This window comes from Gavialis gangeticus, unplaced genomic scaffold, assembly GCF_001723915.1.
Source record: "Gavialis gangeticus isolate Ggan-Ray unplaced genomic scaffold, GavGan_comp1, whole genome shotgun sequence".
In the NCBI taxonomy this organism is placed as follows: domain Eukaryota; kingdom Metazoa; phylum Chordata; order Crocodylia; family Gavialidae; genus Gavialis; species Gavialis gangeticus.
Window position 1 is genome coordinate 80,057,681 of NW_017728993.1, and position 19,647 is coordinate 80,077,327.

The following is a 19,647-nucleotide window of genomic DNA, read 5'->3' on the forward strand; positions in this document are numbered from 1 at the left end:
CCCCCCCCCCCCTCCGCCTTTCCTCCCATGGGCAGGGGTTTCATTGGATTCCTGCGCACAGGTTTTCCGAGCGGTTTTTTCTTTTTTTGCCAGTTTTCCTTAAGGCTGCACAGGGATGTTTGGGGAGCTCCGAATTTGAGAAGTACCAGACCTTCCTGTTTACATTCTGGGCATCTTTCAGATCTCGGCAAACACTGCGGTTGCTTGTGTCTCCTAGGATCACGAACCTGAATCGCTGGGGTTTAACTTTGCCTAAACTTCACCATGATGGGAAGGATCTGAAATGAATTAAGTTCCCATACTTTACCATCCAAAATACACCCAGAGCCCCCTGCATGGGGCTTTGCTTCTCTCTGCTTTGGCGGACTTAAAACAATTTTGGAGGTGAAAGTCAATGGAAAGGGAACCAATCCATTCAAAATACACTTCGTATTCAATCTGATCAATTGGGGCCTTATGGAAAGACAGGATATTGTTACAGGTGGGGTGATGATCAGAATCCAGCATGAATGGTTTGGGGCATCAGGATAGTATCCTAAATTCATCCTGTAAGTGATTTACATTAAACACACCACAAAAGTGCTGGCTATGTTGATTTCAAGTTTAAGTTAGACAAATATTTACAGATTGGTATTCTAACCGAACTTCAAAGAAAACCAGTGGAGTTAAAGTTAATTGAAATACATCAGTGACATTTAATCTTGACAGTTTTCATTCTGACTTTTAAAAGCATGTTTCATGATAAGTGGTGAAATGAAGTGACTTGACTTAGTTTTTGTTTCCATAGGCTGTAGGTTGGTCCAAGAGCACTGCAGTTCTGTCAAACTCTAGCTTTGTTTCTTAGAGTTTAAAACTATGATGTTTATGTTTTTGTTCACTTGCTAAGAAGCTCTGTTGCTTTGCTGATCATGAAGAATTGCATGTTCCAATGTGAACTGGTTTTCTTTGAAAAAAGTTTTTATTTAATTTGCAGAGGGTGGTTCTCTCTCATAAATTGTTTCTCCAGATCCCAGTGGATATGATAGTTGGAGAGGGAAAGGATTTGAACTATTTATGTAAATGATCACTGAATGCTTTCTTTTTGCTTTTTCCAGTGTCTCAGTTTAAAATGGTGAATTATTCTTATGATGAAGACCTTGAAGAGCTGTGTCCAGTTTGTGGTGATAAAGTGTCTGGGTACCATTATGGACTCCTCACCTGTGAAAGCTGCAAGGTTTAGTATAAATTACTTAATAGACAATGAAGCAAAATAGTTTCATATAAGTAAAGAAAAAATGTTGGTTTAAAAAAAAAAGATATGTAGTTTGGCTTCTTTCTGATTCTTTTGATTTGATTGATGCACAAAATTAAAACAAATCCTCTTCAGAATACAGAAGCCTCTTGGAAAGAAAGAGAGAGAGAGAGAGAGAGAGAGAGAGAGAAAGAGACTTCATTTGCAGAAATGGAAAAAACACCAGTCTGGTTGTTTTTCAGTGTGGCTGCCTCTGCCGCTTTTAAATATTTTGTTGTTGTGAAGTGATGTAGTTGTAGAAGGACTTTCATTCCTAACTGTCCTAAATATTGATTTTAGTTGATTTATATACATTCAGAGTATTATTGTTCTGTAGGATAAAGTGAAAAAGTAGTATCTTCAATAAATTTCAACTTTACAAAATCTAATATAGTTGTTCTAAGATGTTAATCTTTCAGTATAACAATATAAAGTTCTGTTGTCATGATTTAATGCTTATTTTTTCTAGAAAATAATCTATTTCAATATTTACTTGGAAATATAACAATGGTAGTCAAGAAAAGTTATCTTATAAAATAATGTGTTAATATAAAAGAATGTACTCACCTTCAATCTAGCCTATTGGAAACTAAATTCATATCTAATGATGTTTACTGTTAAACAAGGAGCCTTTTAAGTAAAAGAAATAATGAAATTCTATAGAATAGGTTGTCATGAACAAACCTCTTAAGGTTCTATATGATCATTTAAATCAATGCACTGTAAAAACACTTCACTGAATAAGAAGTAAAATGAACCTGGAAAATCATATTTTTGTAAAAATCTGTAATTAGGTATGAATATCAAATATCTGTTATGACTCTAGTATACGCCATAGCTATGTACAATGAGCAGTTACAGTCTGTATTTCTATTATATTTGCACCAACATTCTCATTTACTCCATATAGGGTCACCTGATATGCAAATTTTAGTCATTTTAGAAATGCTGAAAAATGCACAGAAGATACTGGTCAGCATCAGTATTTCTGGTCCCCATTGTTCGGAATACAGCGGTTTACAGGCAGGTCTCTCCAAGCTTTGACGTAAGTCTGCAAAAACGCAGCACTCATACCAGAAAACCTCCTCAATGGCTTGGCAGTTTTCTCCAGGGTATACCTCGCTGAAATCTAAAATAAACCATGTAACCTCATAAGCACTTGACTGGTGTTTGAAAAATATTTGACAATGTTTTCCATAAAATGAAATGCTGAAGTCTACTGTTAAAATGAAATGGGCTAACTTTTCTTTATCTGTCATACAGGGATTCTTCAAGAGAACAGTCCAAAATAACAAAAGGTACACGTGTATAGAAAATCAGAATTGCCAGATTGACAAAACACAGAGAAAGCGTTGCCCTTACTGTCGATTTCAAAAATGTTTAAGTGTTGGAATGAAGTTAGAAGGTAAGAATTATAGTATTGTTTGTACTATTACCTATACAGTATGTTAACTATTAAAATATTGCATGTATTTTTGCTCTATACACATTATTATACACATCATTTACCATAATATTTTTTAAATATTTGGTATTAAAATATGACATGCCAGTATTGTATGTTTTAAATCAAGGTGAGTTTTTTCCTGTTCATAATTGGTAAAAAGTCGAGTATAAGTTAAAAAGTAGTTAAAACATACACAAATTGAAAGCTGTTGAATTAACCAGATTTGTATTGTTCAGTGTATTTAAAAATTCATGGATGAAGAGATGATATAAGCTGGACACTGCTTTTATAGGAACAAATAAAAATAAGTTGGGCTAAAAATAAAATACAACTTTTTCAATAGAGGGAACATTAGTAGTTGTTACTAAATTCTGATCTTTGTTATGAGGAATAATTTTATTTTATAAAGTGTATTTATGCTATATCCATTTTAAAGAAAACATGAAATGAAGAGAGAAATAAGAGTTTTTCCTCATGCAGAATTGCCATTTGCTTCAATGGGTGTTCTGTCCAGCAAAACAGAACAGGATTGGGCTAAACTATTGTTAAAACAATCTCTAAAAGCATGTCCTAAAGCTAATAAATGGGCACATTTTCATAATCATACACATGAAAATAGTTTTTGAAAAGTTGAAAGAAAATGAGAGATTTGTTTCACTATGATCACTTACACATAGAAAATAAGAACGTAAATACTATGAAAAATTACGCTCAAGAGACTGAAATCTTGCTGGTTCAACACAATATATTCTACACTTTTAAAATCAAATATATACATTTCATAGACGGTAGCATTTTTCCTGGCAAAGAACCACAGGATTAAAAACACACATTCCTTTCTCATGCAACACTTTAATTTATAATGGATGGGGGTTTTGTCTGAGGTAATAAAACTTCAGGATCAGGCTTGACCATCCCCATAATAATGGCATTATGCCGATATAAATGAAGACATACATTCAAAATAAGAACCAAATTTGTGTAATATAGTGAGTATAATGCTCAGTATGCATGGCTACAACATGCAGCTAATACCGATGTTTTAACACAGGATTGAACATCTTGGGTTTCGGTATATCCCTCTAAATGCAGATAGTAAAATAACAGGCCATTAAGAAATACATTTGTCAGTACTGACATTTAAAGCTAAGTAAACTATATATCTACTTGCTGCTGCTTTTAACTCTTTTTAATTACTGATAATCATATACAACTAATTCCTGTTTTTAAATTATTACATGAAACTTATTTTGATTGCACAGAAGTATCTGCAAGCAACATTTGACCTACCAAGTTAGTTGTATAGCACATTACAACTATATTGAGAATAAAAGTATGTGCATGTGTATGCAAAATTAGTTACTTACACCACAAAAATTATTATGACTTCTTGATTTCCTGCAACTTATCCATGTGGTATATGCTAGCAGCAAAAATATTTTATCTGCAGCCATTGGTAAAATAAAACTATTTTTAAGGTTCCTCTAAAAAACTTACCTTTATATCCCCTTTCTGTGCCATCTGTGCAGCTTCCCTTCCTCTACCTGAAAAACTGGAAGAATGTGGCTTTCATAATTGTAAATGCCTGTGACATTTATATATGTATTTCCCTGATAGTGATATATGGTCTTAAAGTCTAGTCCATAAATTACTGTGTAGACCAACAATCATTAATTGTTAAAGTCTTTATGATAATGTACAGTATTATGTGTACCTAGGATTCATAATAAATTTTTAATGTTACACTAATCCCTAAGATAAAAAGCTCAAGAACTTAACCTCCAGCAATCTCAGCAGTCTCAACATGTCACCAAGCTGTCAAAGGTTCCTCTTTCTACCTAATTGCCAGTGGGCAAGGTGGGCTTGGTGAGAACTACTCACTAGTCCATTAGATATATGCCACAGTGACAGATACTACTGTGACAGAGACCACCAATATGACTCCCAAGGCAGCTGTTGAAATGGATTTGTTTTAATTATTTTTAATTCCAGAAATATTACAAGCCAGAACAGTGTCAATAGTTCCTGAGTCAGTTCAATCTTCTGCACAGTATACAACTTGCTGGCAGCCCTCCCTTAAGTGCATTATAGCATTTGAAAACAGCTCTAGAAACAGGGAAAACTGGAAATGTTCCTTAAATGTTTGCACCAATATGAATAAAATAACAAAAAGGAAATGGTATTTCCTGTTTTGCAAGAAAAATCATATTCACTTTTATGTCTTTTGAGCATTTTGTAGTCTCTTTCAGGCAGTTTTTTGTGTAGTGGTGGCAAGCAGTACCTGAATGATTATCATGGGATAATGTGGCTTTCCAGATACTTCTCAGACAAGTTCTGGCCAAAAGCCATTGCTTCCTAAGGATATTGTGGCTTCAAGTAAAATATATTGGAGGGGATCACAACAAGAATCGAATGTTATCTTCTGATAGGTGTGAAATTCTTGTAGCCCAGCAGTATTTGTCCCTAATCTTTATACCTCAAGTGATGTAAACAAAAGCCCAGATATATTAATATGCATCTGATGGCTAAATGTAATCAAAACAATTAAAATTCATTAAACAACTTTTTTTTTCCTCCTCAAATAATAATGCTGTTTGATCAAAGTAAAATAAAGGAGCACTGTTTAAATTACCACTGTTTAAAAAATTGTATTCCTCCAAAGAATGGTATTCCTTAAAGCTTTAATTATTATCTCACTGCTTTCTCTTCCTCCCAACAGCTGTGAGAGCTGACCGAATGCGTGGTGGTCGAAATAAGTTTGGACCAATGTACAAGAGAGACAGGGCACTAAAGCAGCAAAAGAAAGCTCTTATCCGTGCAAATGGACTTAAACTGGAAGCCATGACTCAGGTGATCCAAGCAATGCCCACCGACCTGACAATATCCTCTGCAATTCAGAATATCCATTCTGCCTCCAAAGGCCTACCTCTGAACCATGCTGCCTTGCCTCCTACAGACTATGACCGAAGTCCCTTTGTAACCTCTCCAATTAGTATGACAATGCCACCTCATGGCAGCCTGCAAGGTTACCAGACCTATGGCCACTTTCCAAGCCGTGCTATCAAGTCTGAGTACCCTGACCCGTACACTAGCTCCCCAGAGTCAATAATGGGCTACTCATACATGGATAGTTATCAGACAAGCTCACCAGCAAGTATTCCACATCTGATATTGGAACTCTTGAAATGTGAGCCAGATGAGCCACAAGTCCAGGCTAAGATCATGGCATACTTGCAGCAAGAGCAAGCCAACAGAAGCAAACATGAGAAGCTCAACACATTTGGGCTTATGTGTAAAATGGCTGACCAAACCCTCTTCTCCATTGTTGAGTGGGCAAGGAGTAGCATCTTTTTTAGAGAACTTAAGGTAGGTAACAAACTTATATTATCATTCAGTCAAGATAAATATTATTTGCTGCATTGATCTAAGCATGCACTGTTTTAAGTAGGAGAGTATGATTTATATTTTGTCACTGTGTATCACACTTGCTTTCTTTATTTTAACGTTATTTAGACTTTATTGTCATAGGAATAAACTTTCAGCTGATTGTGCTATTTTAGCTTACTGTGAGAGGTATCAAAAAGACTTAGAGCTTTAGTCAACCTTTCATATTTATTCTTTTTATTTTTTTTTATTATCGTAACACCTAAGACGCTTTTATCTCCTTCACTCCCTTTCCATCTGATGATAAATCATTTATCCTTCCAAATATATCTGCTCACAGCACTGTAAGCAGAATTTTACACATGCAAATTATACCACTCTAAATAGCATTTATGTAATCCATCCTGTTACTCCAAAGTACATATATAATAATGGGGAAAATTACATTTTATAATTGTACGTATATACTATATACAGCCCATACCTAGGACACTAGCTTTACTGTGTACTGCTGAAATATTTTTTTGTATAAGTGAACAATACTAAAGGCTGGAGCCTCATTGTACAGGACCCAAAGAGGTTTAAGGCCTGCTTTTTGGTCCCCTGATCTTAGAACACAAACAGACTGCTGTATTTTATATTGGCTGCCGCATCTCCTTAGAAGCACCCCTGCTGTTGGAGCGCTGAACAGCCAAACCACCCCAACATACCCTGACACACAAATGGCTCTGACAGCCAGAAATTCCATTTTACTGAGGAAATCCCAAGATGATTTTTTAGGTCAGCTTTATGGCCCTGTTGTGCCACTTGTTTGGCATAGAAAATGTGGGCTGAGAGCAAAAGATTTGGAATGTTAAAAGGTCAATTAAAATAATTCTATATAGAAAATTCCTTTAGATTTGTGCAGACAATCTTACTCCATCCCGAAAAGAGGAGAAGATGTATTGGAATCCACTTCCACATTTCTTATTGAAGAGCTGATCACTGCATTTCCTGTTACTAGTTAAAGATATGCTCTTGCTTCAACATCATTTGTTGTGACAGCCAGTGCCTCTCTGCAGGCTCTTCTATAGCCAAGTGAAGATGTTCCTATCACCCAGATAACTGTTGCTGCAGCATTATTGAATCATCTCCTGGGAATTAGGAGCACTGAAGGTGGATTTGGTTAAAAAAGGCGCAAGTACAAAACAAACAGGGTCCTCATCCAGTCAACACCATTGACTGTTGAAAGCATAAAGGTGCTCAGACACATAAGGAGTGATCTCTAAAGGCTGATTAAGAGGAAGCTAAGAGAACATCTGTATGCTGCACATGAAGTGTGGGCATGGATGGGCTGAACCTCAGATGTTTGTTCTGACTTCATTCATGACAGTGTTTGTAGGAGCACTAAATATTCAACCCAAATAAAGAAAAAGGTGGGGAACTTTAATGAATATCAAATCTCATTTGATTTCTTAGCCAACATGTTATTTAAGATTTTATAATAAACCAAAAGCTTTCTCTTAAATAAGTTAAAACCCTAAACCACAGATAAGATAAATTTTTAGTCACCCTCACCTTAGGAGTACCCTACTCTGTGAGTAATCCCACTGAAGCCACTGAGGCTACCAATGGGATAAGGTATTATTTCAAGCAAATAAGAGTGTCCTGACCTCACCTAAATTTGTTGTGTGTTTTGTGATGAAAACAATAATCTGAAAACCTGTTTAACTAATACTCACTTAGAACTCATCTTTTTTGGGTTCTATAACTCAATCTATATGAAGCGTCTGTAACTGTCCAGACAGCTGTAACAAGGACAGTTATCACAGATAACCACTGCTTGCAGCCTCAGCCTGGAAAGTGTAAGACAGCCTCTCTTCATCCCAGCCTCTGAAATCACTATAATAACCACATATTACAAGTGTCCAGTACAAGTGATGATCAGCTTCTTCAGACCCTAGAAGTATGCGCACTACAAACATGGTCTATTCAGCAAGTAGATTTTTTCAATAGACTTGATTTTCAAAAGGGACATATTTCATCTTAATATTTGCACCTTTTAAATCATAGGACCTTATACTTCAGACAGTTTTATATCTTCTGGCAGAGATCATTCCCTTGGACAATGAGCTACTAAACCACAGAGTATCCCAGGAGAATCTTAGGATAATGAAGCACATCAGTACATACAGGAAATCACTCCACCCCTGATAGATTTTATGGAACAAGATACTTAGCACCTTTCCACTTCCAGTGACTTCAGTGAGATTTGATGGTGCTCAGCATTTGGCTGGCTCTGGTCCTATATTAATAACAGCAATAGAAATCTCAGTTCCACAGTGAAAGGCAATGGTACCTCCTTTGCATCTGAGAGATGTGAAAAAGAGAACTAAAGCAAAACTTGCATTGCTAGCTGGGCTTGTAATCTTTCCCAGAACCCAGTTCCCTTTCATCAGGCTGAGATATCTATTGTTTTTAGCCAGTGCAGAAAAAGAACACTCCACAGCATATGAATGCTGTAGGAAGTAGTTTTAGTCTGTGGATATAGCTGAGCAAGCTTAAGTACAGTGTGGTAGGGAGAAGCACTTGTGAAGAAAGAGCTGACCAGGTTTCCAAATGAGCTAAACCTGTTCCATATCAATAATCACAGCTGATCGATATGCATAAGTATGAGAAAATGTTTCTCCTATAACTTCTACTTTTCTAAACTTAGAATCTGAATCTTTGAGATCTATTCCATATGAGTTAAGTTTTTTAAAAGAACATTGAGAATAAGAACTTTTTGTGATTGACTCAAATAATGACCATGTGTGGATAAATGGTAACTTGTGTCATGTTTCTGTCTGTATAGATCATGTCATGCACAAACAGGTGTATATTTCAAGACACTATGTTGGTAAACATGTACTGCCACCATTTAACTTGTTCCAAACTGTTTCTTGCATATTTACCTCTCTTATGTATGAGAAAGGAGTATTTTTTCTTTTATCCTGTACCAGGAGATTTGCAGCCAGAAAGCTTTAAAATCTCTTAACTCAGAGAACAGGAAAAAATGGTATTTGATGACACTTCTTTTCTGGTCCATAGGTGGATTCAGCTACATTGGTAGAATAATTTGTTGCATTTTTCTCATTATTTCCATTTTTCCTTTTAGTCTTCCCTTGTATTAAATGATTGCTTCTTAAAAAGAATAATTCACAAGACAACAAATGCATAATTTCTTTTAAAGCATCTGTTTCTTGAAGCATCTGTTCAGTTTTTCATTGTCATCTTCTTTACCAAAATGCCATGCCAAAATAATGTCTAGTATGCAGGGAGCAGAAAACCCCTACTAGTAAGAGGAACCAAGTTGTATAGCATGTGTACCCTTTTAAAACATTCTGGACTTCATTCCAAGATCCCAGAGTTATTCTCAAGCCATGTACCATTATTTATTTGAATATAAGGTGACCCTGATTATAAGACAACCCCCTAATAATTAGATGCTATATAGGGAAAATTTATTAATTTGATATCATTTTCCAAGTATAAAATATAATTATTGGAGGTTTGCCTTGAACTTGTTTCCCCTTCCACTGCTACAGCAGGAAAAACAAATTGGTAGGGGGAGAGGGGGGTGTCAGGTAGCTGCTTTTCCCTCTGTTCGCGCCAAACTTCTTACTCTTCCAGTCTCTTCCTTTCTCTTTATTGTCAGATCCTGCTCTCCCTGAGCACATGGAAGTGAGGAATAAATCTGAAAAAACTGACTTTGAACTAGACACATCTGGAACAATTTGTGTATAGTATAAAGACTTAGATCACACAGAATTGATGCATTTTACCTTTTTTGAAACAGCTGCAAGTTTTAGCACAGGTATTTCATAAACACACTTTTAAGTACCACTTTAGCAGCTCCTTATATGTAGTACAAACTAGGTTAAAAAGATCATAATTTACCATATAGAACATTGGGCTGGGCCCCAGCAGAGTCAGCAGGATTTCAAGCCATGGTGACAGGATTTCAAGCTCAGCACTGCCAACTATCTATGTGTACTCCAGATACACCACACAAAGGATCCATGTACTAATTAGCCTCCCACTTATGACTGTAACCAAGTGTTCTTGTCATGAGTCCTGGGATACTTGTATATGTAGATAAGACACAGGACAATCTGGTCCAGCTTCATCTTATGGAGGGTGTGGGCATACTAATCATATGCAACAGGCTGAGAGATGGGATGACAGAGGTATTCTGGGTAAACTGTTTAGGGCTCCATTTGATGATGTTTGCCAGACATTTAAGGCTGGTGAAGAAACAGGACTCATTGGAAATGAGAAAGAAAGGTGAAGCTCAGCTGTGGGAGTGAAGAAGTTGAAATTTATGCAATGAAGCGGCTTACCATGACTTGTAAAAGAGTGGGTGCTGAGGGAGATTGCACTTAATGGCCACTACCATATGTCTTACTCAGATAGGCTGCACTAACATGTCCTTTTGGCAGGTTCCCATTAGCATCTCAGCCTTTTAGCTAGATGAAGCATTTTTAGTATCAAGGGGAGGGTGTCAGGGCTGGCTCTGGCCCTCCCAGTGTTGGCCTATTATTGCAGTACCTCCAGGCCTGGTGCCAGTTCCCTGCACAGGGAACACCCACCCATTCTTTTAATGACCACAAAAAAAAAAAGGTTTCCATCTGTATTTTTGGCACCAGGGGAGGGTTTCAGAGCTTGTTCCAGCTTCCCTGAGTGCCAGCCAGTACTGCAGTACCTCCAGCCTGGCCTGGTATTGCAGTACCTCCAGGGCTTGTACCCTCCTGGGGAGGCAATTGTCCACTTTTTTAAGGGCCATATGCATTAAGAAGTGGGTTCCCATCAGCATGTTTGCTCCATATGGACCATGTACTTGACAGTTATGCTCACTGTTGGTTGCATTTAATCAATTTCCTGGTTGGTTTCTATTGGGCATGTCAGCATGAGACAATGCACATTGAACTAATTCTACTGCACATTAGCGCAGCTGGCAAAAACCGTGCTAATGCACTAATGCACAGTAGCTTTAGTCCAATGTGCTTTAAATGTCACACAAAAGGTTTTCATCTGCGCTAATGCACAGTAGCACCGAATACAGTGCATTAAGTTAGTACCTGTTATTACAGGTACTAAATTTACTACACCATATTACAGCACATTAATGAACATGTAGATGCACTCATTATTGAGCATGTGTTGCTTTTAGTAATAGTTCAAAGATATGCAATGTATTTAATGTGATTTCCTTATATGTGAATGTAAAATAAGTGCTTTTTTCCCATTTTGACGGGGAAAAAACCTTGTCTTGTATTTGAATGAATATGGTATGTGTTCATTTTTTAGGATCACCATTTTTGTGCTGGAGTAATATAAAGAAGGGAGTCATGAGATTCTTTAAATGACATTCACTCTTACCTGCTTAACTAACCTATGCAGGATGCATAGCAAATACTCTTCAAACTTGATAGTGAAGCAGTATCAAGAAATGTACTATTTTAAGACCAATGTTAGGTCTTACTCCTTAAGAATAAGATTCTGCCACCTTTGAACTGACTAGCAATTTAATTCATTTGAAAGTAATGGAACTATTAAAGGTATTACTCTTGAAAAACAGTGATGTTAGAACATGGCCATGTGTAGATGAAACAGGGGCCCAACATTGAAGCAGTGGGCTTTTAAAAACACTGCTTCAATTTAGGGCCAATTAAACCCCCATGTTGTGCGCACACCCGACTTACCTGCCTCTCTGGCAGCAGGAAGGGGAGGGGGAGCTGCTGGCAGGTGGAGCAGTTCCTGGGCTGCAGGGGGGGACTGGTGCTTTCCCCTGTGGCAGCAGGCAGCATCTGCCCACAGGCACCTGGCTCAGGCAGTCCTGGGAAGCACCGGGCCCCCGGGCAGCTCAGACAGGCAGGCTTCAGGTGGGGGCAGGAAATCAGGCTAGCTGCTTTTCTTGGGCAGAGCCTGTCTTCCTGGGCTGCTGCCAGGCTGCCTGCACAGGCTTCCTACACAGCCGCAGAGCTCCATGGAGCCGCTCCGCAGCTGTAGGAGCAGCAAACTAAAACTACTTGGAGGAATTTTAGTTCGCTGCACCCCAAGTCATTTAAGGTGCATTACACTGCCAAATTTCCTACAGAGGCTGGAATTAATCCAGAATACACCACTGAGGCATGCAAACACCGACACAGTTAAAGTGGTACAAAAGCATTTAGCCCGCTTTAAAGTGTCGTACATTCACACCCCTCATTTCATCTACACACAGCCTATGCCCCTAAGTTGCCAACTGGAGTCTATTGACTTTGATTTTAACATTTGGCTAATATTTCAATGTATTTTCCATCAGAATCCAAGATATCTTGTAAGAACTTATGTTCTTGAAATAATACACTACCTTTTTGTGTTTAGGAAAAATTTCTATAAATCTTCTTGTACTAAATGAAGATAAAGTGAGAACACAGAAAAGGCAGCCCAATATATTGGTGTCACAACTAATCATATAGAAACCTTTCTTTTGCTGTTGTGGAGTGATTGTGGGCTCAGTAAATATAATAGGAAGGTTACATCCATGGTATCCTGGGGTATGAAAGTTCTCAGGGGCCAAGATCCTAGATGTATAGCAGGCTATCCTTGCCAGGAAAAAACATTTTGTGCAAAGCTAAAAAAGAAAATGTTATAGGAGATTCTAAAACCCAAAGGTTGCATGGTCCCAACAAAAAATACAGAATTTTCCAGAGGCCCCCATTTTCTCCAATTAAACTATTATCCAGTCAGTCATGGAAGAATCCACTACCTGTACCAAGTCTAAAGTATTCTGTACTTCATAATAGGGAGTAGTCTCAGCTGCTTCATAGATCAGGAAGACAACAGCACTTCCACGAGCCAGTAGCCATCAACTCTGCAGACAGTGTCTGTAGAACAAATAAAGGCTTTACCATGACTTATTCAATTATTTTAGAAAATTCATGTAAGGTCAAAGTGCTATCTGAGTCCAAAATCCATTTAATAAAAGATTTTGGGAAGATGTCATGTTAAGAGGATTAACCATTTGGAAAAGCTATGAAATATGTTGCAGCATCAGTTTGGCTAGAGTTACCATTCAATTTTGGGGGAGCTATTGAATCATAATCCCCTGCCCTTGTCTAGGATGATGCTGTTGTCACTGACAGCTTCAAGGAGTGATCCATTTTCTTCTGTTTTATGATGCTTTAAATAGATGGAAAGAAATCATATATTTGCTCCTTAAGGAGATGGGAGCCAAAACAAGAGGTATTTATGCTGCATTCTTTCGCAGCAGTGTTAAGTTTCCAGTTCCACCAAGAACCTTTCCTCACTGTATTCTCTAAAATGGCCATTTTAGTTGTGTTGGTGACAATTTGATAAGGTTGTGAAGTTAAGATAATAAGAGTGAGGGAATGAGATGCTGGTAGGGTAAACACATAATTTAAAACTGGATTCAATATCTGGAACATATGCTGTTTAAAACAAATTGGGAGGACAAATTCATGAGCACAAAACTCCCTCCTACCATGGCAGCTGAGAGGAAAGGGATTCCCAAGTGGTTACCCTTAATAAGCTATTCTTTCAGTCAGTTCCTCTAAGCAAATACAGTGTTGTCCCTGGGTTTGCAGATTGATTCAGAGAGTATTGCTGTTCAGATGCATCAATCCTGAGCCAGAATCCTGCATGTTGTAATAAGAGAATGCAATTTCATACAAGGCAATGGAGCTGTTTACATTTGCACCAGGACTGAATTTATCCAGTTATCTGAAATCATATTTCTTTGAAGATTTAAGATTTCCTAAGAAACAGTGGTTTGACAACTTACCTTTAATAGGCAATGTTTACACTGTTTCTTCTGACGTGAACATTATCACATTTGGTTGTACTGTTTGTGGGAATAGATGGCAGTGGGGCAAAAGCTATTTAAACAAACGTGTTCCATATTCACCACCAGCACAACTCCATTAGCAACAAGTAATGGTTTCCTATGGTGATAGACAGTGGAGTGTGAACAAGGGTCAAGATTCTTGAAGTCCAGTCTTCTATTTAAAAGCATTACCAACAATACTATACACATCACCTTCTAATTCCAAGTGTCTACTTCCATGCAAATAAACCAAAATATGACAAATCAAAATTCTTGGAAAAAGAGAGTAAAATTACAGAAGCCCAGGAAATATTAATTTTGCTCTTGTAAGATTATGATATAGAATAGGAAATCAATATTTGTTTTTGGAGGAAGATATTAACAGTGGAACTCTTTTAAAAGTTTTCCTTTGGGAGATGAAAGGTTATTACATTATTTAGACTAACTAATCAAATGCAATTGGTAGTCTGATGTGCTTTACATTTTCCTTGCAATGTACATTTTTCAACTCAGGAAATGTAACTAACAGTTGATGAAAGGAATCTTCTGCAGTGTTCTTTCAATCAGGGACCTTCCAGAGCAAATAAAGAGAAAACAGCTCTGCTGCTAAAAACATTGAGGGTAGTACTGCCCTTAATATCAATGACCATATTAGCTAGTTAACATACTATCATATGTATTTGTGGATTTCTGCTAAAGCTTAGACAAGAAATATGTGTGTTGATTGCTGATAGGGAAAAAGTGTTTCCTCCATCCTTAGTAAGCTGTTCAAATGTGAAGAAAAAATATTGGGAATAAAATATTAATCTTTATACAAGCAGGTGAATTCCTCATTGAAAAATCTTTAATCTGACAAAGACTAAGTATTCTTTGACCATGAAGAACAAATGTTTATAATAACAAATATCTATAGATCTGTCTCTCTGTATATATATTTATTTATTTATATAAAAAATTACACGTACATTTATCTCTCTCGATATATATTTCTCTATATATCTCTCTATTATAAATTTATATAGAAATGTATATATATATAGAGAGAGAGAGATCTATAGATATTTGTTGTTATAAATATTTGTTTTTCATATATATATGCATCTGAAAAGACTTAGAAGAGAATAATAAAATCAGTATTAGAAAGGGAAAGCCACATAAAAAAGGCCAAGGATTGATGGAGATGGAACTTCACAAACCATCTAGAGTTGAGTCTTCCAGGTCAGCACAATGTCCGGATGCTTACTTGCCATAGTCTCTACCATACCTATTCTAAGACTAAACACAAGGTTTCAGTATCTAGAGCTGTCATTCTGGCATCCTTTTTACATATTCAGCTATTCAGTCCTGACCTATGAGTTCTCCTTCACTGGATGAGAAGAAGGCTAAATTTCAATGATCATTTATTTCAAGACTTTTAAGATGAAGTTTGAGAAATTAGCTTATAAACAAATATACATGATATGGTTGCCTGTAATAATAGGGGACTGAATTGGATCATCAAGGAGGTCCCTTCATTTTTGTATCTTATGCTCTTATGTTGTGCCAAAACATCCAACAACAAGGACAGTACCTGCTGGAATCCATCTGAGGTGGAAATTTTTCCACTAGAGTAGACACTCTACTTAGTGATTTTACGTAAGTCATGTATAGCGATCAGTTGATAATGTTGATTAGTCACCAACTATGTGATAAATCAATGACTACACCCTGAAGCTAATCTGGCATAATTAGCAAACATTATATGAAATGGAAGTACAGAACTTCATTCATTTAACTTTCCCTTTCAAAACTTAGATGAAAAACAAAAAGTTCAAGTCCAGTGCTTAGCACTGACTTTCAAAAGATTCTTTGAGAGATGCTTACTATTTGTGTTCCATTTTGGTCCAGGATAGAATAAAAAAATGCAGTTCTTTAGGGACCTGATACTCCAGGCTTTGTTCAGGCAAAAATCATATTGAAGTCTATCCAAATAAAGATTGCAGAACTAGATCATAGTCAGAATGTAAGCTGCAGAGAACACTCTGTTTGGTTTTCAAAGTTATTTAGATGTTTAAAGAGGCAGAAAGCTGCCTGGTCATTTTTCAAAAGCACCTAAGCTGGTTAGGTACCTAATTTTTGTTGGTTTCACCTAACCTAATAAGACATTTTTTTAAATTCCATTAAGTAGCTAGCTATCTGCTGTCTTAAGCATCTTTAAAAATCTGTCCTCCCATACCTATAAGTGAGTATAGGAATGATTTACAGGTCCAGAATAAACTTGAAAATCTGTACAAACTATTAGACTCAGAATCCTCGAGCTGGCTGAGGTTCCAGAGCATGTAGGTTGGAAGATGTCCAAACTGGGGGGTGAACACATGTAACAAGTGAACTGTTCCAAAATATCACTGATTGGGAATTGTTTCATATTTGTTATGGGACAGTGTGCACCCATATGAATGGACCATTCCCAAATTTCAGGGATGTATTTGGTAGTAGCCATGTTGGTCTGAGACAAAAAGAAATGCAAAAATCTAGAACTCTTGGTTCAGAGATGACACCTTTTATTAGACTAACTAAGAAATCACAAAAAAATGTCTTTTTCTGCAAGCTTTCAGGTTAACACCTCCTTCATCAGGCTCAATTAAAGATGGTAAAAAGTCCCCATAGGTAGGAAATAAACTTCATTTTTGCACAGAGGAAGCTGGAGATGGAGGTCTGTCCCTCTGGGTCCGTGAAACAGTCTGTCAAGTGCTCTTTGTTGTGCAGATCAGGCAGGCTGCCTTCCCTGGTGATTTCAGATGGCAAGCAGGGAGGTGTAACAATCTTTCTTGTTGTTCAGCAATGAAGTTTAAAATCCAAAATTAGCTAAAGTTTGGCATCTTCCATGCTTCAGGGATGTATTTGGTAGCCGTGTTGGTCAGAAACAAAAAGAAATGCAAAAATCTGGAACTCTTGGTTCAGAGATGATATCTTTTATTAGACCAACTAAGAAATTGCAAAAAAAATGTCTTTTTCTGCAAGCTTTCAAGCTCAAGCGTTTGGGCTTGCAGAAAAAGACAGTTTTTTTTATGATTTCTTAGTCAGTCTAATACAAGGTATCATCTCTGAACCAAGAGTTCTAGATTTTTCCATTCCCAAATGTCACTTAACTGTGACCTGATTCACAATTGTGTGTGAAGTGCTACAACTTCAACATCAGGAGTTAGCACACAGCCCAGCATGGTTTGTAGTGGATGACTGGCGGGGTGTTCTTACATCTATGCTTTGCAGTTTCCAGAGGGTGTGTAACCTACATCAGAGGCATTTTAAATTCTTGTTGCTTTGCTTTCTCTCCTAACCTTCAATAGCCTGGGACTGGCTAAAGTCTGCAGTGTTTGCCTGACTTAAGGGAGTGGGGGGGAGTGGGTGTTTGGACCCATAATGAGGAGCTGCAGTCAGGTAGGGAATAAGGACACTACTGGTTTTTAGAAAGTTTGACAACAATATCAGGAAGTACATATGTATGCAATAAGGCTTAAAAAGTGATGGGAAGATAGAAATTTGGACCAACTCTCAAGAAAAGCTTCCTACTGATGGCATACCATGGAACAGTTTCCCAAACGAAGTTGGGAAGTTCTCATTGGTTGAGTTCTTTAAAATGGGATAGAACAAAATATATAGCTATATGTTACAGAAAGCTATCCAACCTATGTGGAAAAGTGGAATAGATGACTTTCACTACTACTTTTCCATTTTTACTTTAAGACCCACAGACAGAAAGAAGATGCTAGGTAAAGAAGTAGACTGTATTTCTTAATAATCCGGAATGAGCACTGCTGCGTTTCTCAATCTCTTAACTAGTGTAAAGCAGTTATCGATCCATGGACTTTGATAGAGCTATGCTATTTTACACCAACTGAAGGTCTATCCTTAAATGTTTTTAAATTATTTTTAACATTTATTTAATTAGAAATTGCTCCATTATACCAATCTAGGGCATTCAAATCATTGTCACTCTTACTCAAAAACTCTAGTGGGTCATAATGGCATGGGCTACATACTGAATTCAGTTGCCTAAATATTTTCCAGGTCAGCTGTTCTCCCTGAAGTTTTCTGAGAAGCAAAAAGTGTTTCTCACATCAGGTTATCATTTGGTCATAGAATCTATTGTACTTTCCTTATGTAAGGCAAAGAAGTGACAAATATTCAATAATGAGCATATATAAATGCAAGTAAGAGTATATATGTTGTCCAAAGCAGAAGACAGATATTTATCTTTAACTTTATTAACACAGTCAGCTAAGTTTAAGAGAGTGGTGCTTAACACAGTAACAGTGTCCGAAGTCCATCATCCTATTAGATTCAAGTGTTAGACAAATTCTGTATTGGAAAGTGAAGAGTGAAATGACTGCAATCACTTTTCTTTCTTCAAAACCTATCACCATCAGATGTTTAAGAGCCAAATACCCCAATCCAAGATGTTTCAAATTTAAAATGGCCCTCCAATAATTAGATTTCTACACATGGACAATATAAATTTGTGCATTTTCCCCCACCACCACCACCACTGTGACAGGGAAAGCAGCGGCAGGGGGCAGGCAGTGGGTGAATCAAGCAGCCTAACCTCACTCCTTTCCTCCCCACACGTTTTCCGCTACCGTCTGCCCCACCCATCATTTGCTCCCACCACTACTGTGACTGTGCCCCTCTACCCCCGCACCTGCCCTCCTGCAGTGCCTGTGCACCCTGGTGCCTGCCTCCCCACTTCCTGCCACCCGTTGTGTGCACCCCTTATGCTTGCCCCCTCTTCCACAATGCCTGTTCCCTCCCACCACTTCTCACCTCCCATCCCCCCAATTTCTGCTGCAGCTTACCCCGAGTCACAACTTGGGGTCCGGCCTTGGCCCAAGACACAAATCAGATGCTGGTTTTAACCCCCACAGAGCCAGGAAGCAGTTGTTACAGACGCAGCAGCTCCAGCTACTGCAACTCCAGGTAAGCTGGGGCCAGCATGTGCTCCGTAGCCCAGCCAGAACAGGGCGAGACCTGGACCTGGCCCTAGACCTGGACTCAAAGCCAGAACTCAGCATAGGCAATAGTGGCAGAGAAGAGGGTGGGAGGAGGGAGGGAGCAGAGATGATGCTGGGGGTAGGCAGGGGTAGGGGGGGTGTGAGGCAGAGCTGATGGGAGGCAAACACTGCAGTGGGTGCAGCAAGTCAGGGCTGGAGCCACAGCCACAGCCATAGCCAGCCTCCTTCCCACCCCACCCCTCCGCCCAGTCCATTTGTACTCAAATCAAAGACAAGGGGCTTTCCCCCCGACATTGAATGTGGTAAAAAACTTGTCATGGATTCAAGTAAATATGGTACGTTTGCTAAAAATGCATCTTAGACAATGAATGTTCTGATTAACTGCCTGTCTCAATTATTGCTACATTATGGTACAATTTGCTTAACAATGGTTTTACCACATCATAACATGCATGTAGAACTTTTGTACTTACGTAAATATGATTAGTATTACTTAACCATGGTCTCAGACTATCTTCATTTTAGTATTTTCTAGCTTCTTGATGTGCTACTCTGTCAATTTAACTTGGCAACAGGATTCTCCTCCCCCTCTACGCGACACTGGTCAGGCCACAGCTGGAGTATTGTGTCCAGTTCTGTGCGCCCCATTTCAAGAGGGATGTGGACAACATGGAGAGGGTCCAGAGGAGGGCCACCCACATGATCCGGG

The 19,647-nt window shown here is 38.0% G+C and overlaps 1 protein-coding gene across 1 annotated transcript in view; it reads left to right on the forward strand.

Annotated features, from left to right (window-relative positions):
• The first annotated feature begins 118 nt into the window (after window positions 1-118).
• Window positions 119-19,647, forward strand: part of NR5A2 (nuclear receptor subfamily 5 group A member 2) — a 119,219-nt gene continuing 99,690 nt past the window's right edge. Inside the window, exons 1-4 of the mRNA XM_019502053.1 lie at window positions 119-548; window positions 1,095-1,213; window positions 2,534-2,675; window positions 5,437-6,083. Coding sequence (XP_019357598.1) covers window positions 506-548; window positions 1,095-1,213; window positions 2,534-2,675; window positions 5,437-6,083 — 951 coding nt within the window. The 5' untranslated portion in view covers window positions 119-505. The remainder of the gene's footprint in view (window positions 549-1,094; window positions 1,214-2,533; window positions 2,676-5,436; window positions 6,084-19,647) is intronic.